Genomic DNA, 4,793 nt, shown 5'->3' with positions numbered 1-4,793 from the left:
TCATCATAGCTAGCACACAAGAGTGCCTATCGTTATCGATCGCTAAAAAATCAAGTAAAATAAAAATAGAATAATACTAAACAGTAAACAACACCCATATTAACTATACCATAGTTAACAGTTAATAACTATATGGTAAAAAAAAAACAACACTATGTTGATATCTTTGATACCTTAGAGATGAGAGATAGGACAAAAAAATAATATAAGTATCTATTAGATATTTTACACTAATTTCAGATTATTGTTTTCATTCTCGTATTCGTCTTCGTTCTGAAAAGTCCGTAATACGTTATAACGAATTTTTAATTTGTGTGCTCAAAATAATATGTAAACGCAAGTGTTGTGTGTAAACAAGTTATAGATAAATTGTTAAATATTTTTTAATTTTTCATTAGAAACATCATTTTGAATTCTCGACGCAGTAAAGGGTAAGTACTTAAACTAAAATATTTTAATTATTATAATATAATACAACTTTGAAGGCTTATAATAATACATTTATTGTGCCTTTAAGTATATTAAAAGTTAAAGTTCAATATAACAATGTTAATAAAGAATTGGAAATAGTTGTGGTTAAAGAAGGGGGTCCTCCGATTTTTGGTCGAGAATGGTTAACTGAATTGAGTATTCCAATGCATTCAGGTACTTACTCATTATGTAAATTAACATCATACCAGAATGTAGTACAAACTTTTCCATTTGTTTTTAATGTTATTTTGGTTGTTATAAGCACAAAATGTTTGATTTAATTCTTAAAAAAGATTTTAAACCTGTTTTTCTTAATCCTAGAGTTTTACCATTTGCTTTAAAGGATAAAGTTAGTAATGAGATTGATAGATTAGTTAATACTAAATTGTTAATTCCAGTAACAAATTCTGATTGGGGTACGCCTATAATCCCTGTAATTAAGAGTGATGTAACTATAAGATTATGTGGGGATTATAAGGTTACACTTAACAAGTATTTAGAAATAGATAGGTATCCTATTTCAAGGGTAGCTGATCTAATGAATATTTTTCAAGGTGCTGCAAAATTTTGTTCGTTAGATTTTTGCCAAGCATATCAGCAATTGTTACTGAGTGAAGAAAGTAAAAAATTAACAACTATATCTACTCATAAAGGGTTGTTCATGTTTAATCGATTACCATATGGTATAGCTTCAGCTCCAGGGTTACTACAGAGAGAAATGGAGAAGTTACTTAGTGGTATACCGGGAACTGTATGTTTTTATGATGATATTGTAGTAGCTGGAAGATATGACAATGAATTAAGTGAGAGATTGTATATTGTTTTAGATAAACTTTCTGTGGCGGGTTTAACGGTAAAGAAAGAAAAGTGTAAATTTTTTAGTGATCATGTTACCTTTTTAGGTTACAAGGTAGATAAAAACGGTCTTCATATACCGGATGAAAGGATTAAAGCAATTAATAATGTGGCAATACCTAAGAGTACACAGGATGTGAAGACATTTTTAGGTTTGGTTAATTATTATGGCAAGTTTGTAGAAAATATGTCTACTATTGCTGGTCCATTATATGCATTGTTAAAGAACAAAACTAAATTTGTGTGGAATTTTAATCAGAGTAATGCATTTTCTAAAATTAAGGAATCTATTTTATCCAATAAGGTTCTGGTGCATTATAATCCATTTATCCATTTATCCATTAATCCACATTTGGAACTAATAGTAGCTAGTGATGCTAGTCCTTTTGGTGTGGGAGCTGTGTTATCACATAAAATGTCAGATGGATCAGAAAAGCCTATTGCTTTTGCTTCTAGAACGTTGAATAAGTCTGAAAAAAATTATTAAATTATTCTCAAATTGATAAAGAGGCTCTAGCTTTGGTTTTTGCTATTAAATATTTCCACCAGTTTGTGTACGGTAGAGAATTTATTTTGAGGACTGACCATAAACCTTTAGTCTCTATTTTTGGTGAAAAGAAAGGAATTCCTCTTATGTCAGCTCATAGATTACAGTGTTATGCTATATTTTTATCTGGTTATACATACAAAATAGAATTTATTAGAGGTATAGAGAATAGTAATGCAGATGCTTTATCAAGATTGCCTTTAAGTGTTACTGGTAGTAACGATTTAGAGTGTGATAATTTTTTTATTTATATGGTAACTACAAATATTAAGTCTATTGGGGATTTAGATATTTGTAATGAAATCAAAAAGATGTGATTTTGCGTGATGTATTTATTAAAGTATTTACTGGAAATTGGCCAAATAAAAGTAAAGATGTTTCAATAGATCTTAAACCATATTATAGTAGGAGACTAGAATTTTCTATTGAGCAGGGTTGCTTAATGTGGGGACATAGATTAATTATTCCTCCTAAGTATAGGAAACAGTTATTACAGGAATTGCATAGTACTCACTTGGGAACAGTTAAAATGAAAGCTTTAGCTAGATCATATATATGGTGGCCAGGTATTGACTCTGAAATTGAAGGTATTACTAAAGGGTGTAAAGAATGTTTAATTTTTAGTGATAGCCCACCTAAGAGTGTGTTACATAATTGGCCTTGGCCTGAAGGTCCAGCACAAAGACTTCATTTAGATTTTTTAGGACCTGTTAAAGGTATGATGTTCATAGTTATTTTGGATGCATATTCTAAGTGGGTTTTTGTGAAAAGAATGTTAAATATAACATCTAATTCTACTATTATGGTATTAAGAGAGTATTTTGCAACTTGGGGTATACCTACAAAATTGGTATCTGATAATGGCCCTTCTTTATGTTCTGCGGAGTTTGATAGTTTTCTTAAAAACAATGGTGTTTTTCATATAAAAACTGCTCCGTATAATCCATCATCAAATGGTGCAGCAGAAAATTTAGTTAGGACATTTAAAAATTATCTAAAAAAAGTAATTTCTAGTAATAATAATAAAGATTGTATAGATACTACTGTTTTGAAATTTATTTTGTCTTATAATAGTACTAAACATTGTTCTACGGGGTTTAGTCTAGCACAACTGCATATTGGTTGTTCTTTATTTACTTCTTATGATAGGTTAACACCTTTTGCTAAGCTTAATTATGAAAAAAGTTTAGATAAGAACAAAAATTGGTACAGAGGTGGTAGGAATAAAGAGTGTATTGTTGGTGATTTAGTAATGTGTAGAAATTATACTGGAGGTAATGATTGGGTACTAGCAGTTGTAACACAGAAATTATCTCCTGTTACTTATGATTTGAGATCGGGTGATGGTAGAATTTGGAAGAGATATGTGAATCAGATGATAGATTGTGGTTTAGTTAATGACAAAGAGGGTAGTACAGATCTAAACGTTAATTTGAAGCAAAATGAGACAATTGAAGACAAATTGGAGGTAGCTGAAGAGTTAGATAAGAGTGTGTTAGTTTCTCAAGAGGATAGTGTGTCAACTAAGGATGAGGATAATGATGTTGGTAATAAAAGACCTAAGCGAGTAATACGTCCACCAAATAAACTTAATTTGTAAAATGTTTTTTTTATTATTTAGTATAGATGTTTTGAATTGTAATTATTCATTTATAATTAATATGTTTTGTTTTGTTTATCATTATTTTGTTATATTATTTTATTTACTTTTATTTTGTAATTGTTAAATTAATATCTTATTACTATTTTGTAATTGTTAAAATTAATATTTTATAATGTATTCTGTATAATATTTATTGTTATAATGTTCTCTTATTAAGTGTGAGGGAACTGTAATGTCTGTAATTATTTGGTAACACTGTTACTACAGTAGTAATTGGTTATAATATTCTATGTTATATTAATATGTATATATTTTCATGTATAACCATTAATTATGTGTATCGTTAAATAAACTTCATTCGTATTGTAACCGTTGAGTGCTTTGCGTTATGTTAGCCTCAGGTTTAATTAATCTTTTGGTCGCTGTCCATAGGTTTGAGTCTGCTGGGTGTATAGCAGATAAGTATTTTTGATAACTGTTAATTCTATGTTCTTCTGATTGTCTTTTAACCTCTTTCGTTAAATAATTTAATTTTTTTTGATCAAGTGGTTGTCTGTACAGTTGCCAGAGTCTTCTGGTTTGATGTTTTGATTTGATTAATTTTAAAATGTTGAGAGGAAGTTGATTAGGACTATAATTTATTACCGTGTTTTTTTTTTCTGAGCATTCTTCGGCCGCTTGACATATGATTTCACGTAAATGTGTTACTGCTGTGTCTGCACTGTTAGTATTTAATATATTTCTAGGGATAATTAGATTTGTTGTAATGTGTTGTTTGAATTTTTGCCAATCTGCTTAACCAGTGATGAGTTTGCGAGTAGGAGTTGAGAACGATAAAGACGCATCTAGTGTAATTTTAACCGGTAAATGGTCCGAGTCGAGTTCGAAAAGTGGTTCTTGGTGCATGGAAAAACGAATTGATTTTAGTAAAATTACATCTAAAATATCAGGACTTCTTCTTTGATCATATGGATAGTATGTGGGTGAGTCTGGAGCTGACAGTATCGCAGGATTGTTTGCAAGGTAATTATAAAGTGTACGTCCATTAGCGTTTATGGCTTTACAATTCCAAGTTGTATGTTTACAATTTAGGCCACCTGCTAAAATAATTTTTTGGTAGCTATTTAATATTTTTTCAAAGTCGTTTATTTACATTTGAAAACTAGGTGATTGATAAGCACTATTTATTGTTGTAATTGATTGGTTTATTGTAATAGATATTGTGATTGCTTCGAGAGTTTGTGTAGCAGGTAGATATGTTAGTTGATGTTTTTTTGGATTTAATTATTATAGCAACACCACCTGACGGTCAAACCG

The 4,793-nt window shown here is 29.8% G+C and overlaps 1 protein-coding gene across 1 annotated transcript; it reads left to right on the top strand.

The window, feature by feature from the left end:
* The first annotated feature begins 1,959 nt into the window (after positions 1-1,959).
* Positions 1,960-3,473, top strand: LOC126551120 (uncharacterized protein K02A2.6-like). The gene is made up of 3 exons (XM_050203892.1): positions 1,960-2,104; positions 2,215-2,809; positions 3,023-3,473. Exons 1-3 carry the CDS (start codon positions 1,960-1,962, stop codon positions 3,471-3,473), a joined length of 1,191 nt encoding a protein of 396 aa, XP_050059849.1.
* Positions 3,474-4,793: the final 1,320 nt, after the last annotated feature.

Source organism: Aphis gossypii, chromosome 3 (assembly GCF_020184175.1).
Source record: "Aphis gossypii isolate Hap1 chromosome 3, ASM2018417v2, whole genome shotgun sequence".
NCBI classification, from domain to species: Eukaryota; Metazoa; Arthropoda; class Insecta; order Hemiptera; family Aphididae; genus Aphis; species Aphis gossypii.
Note: the sequence above shows the minus strand (reverse complement) of the source record. Positions and strands in the feature narration are given on the sequence as shown.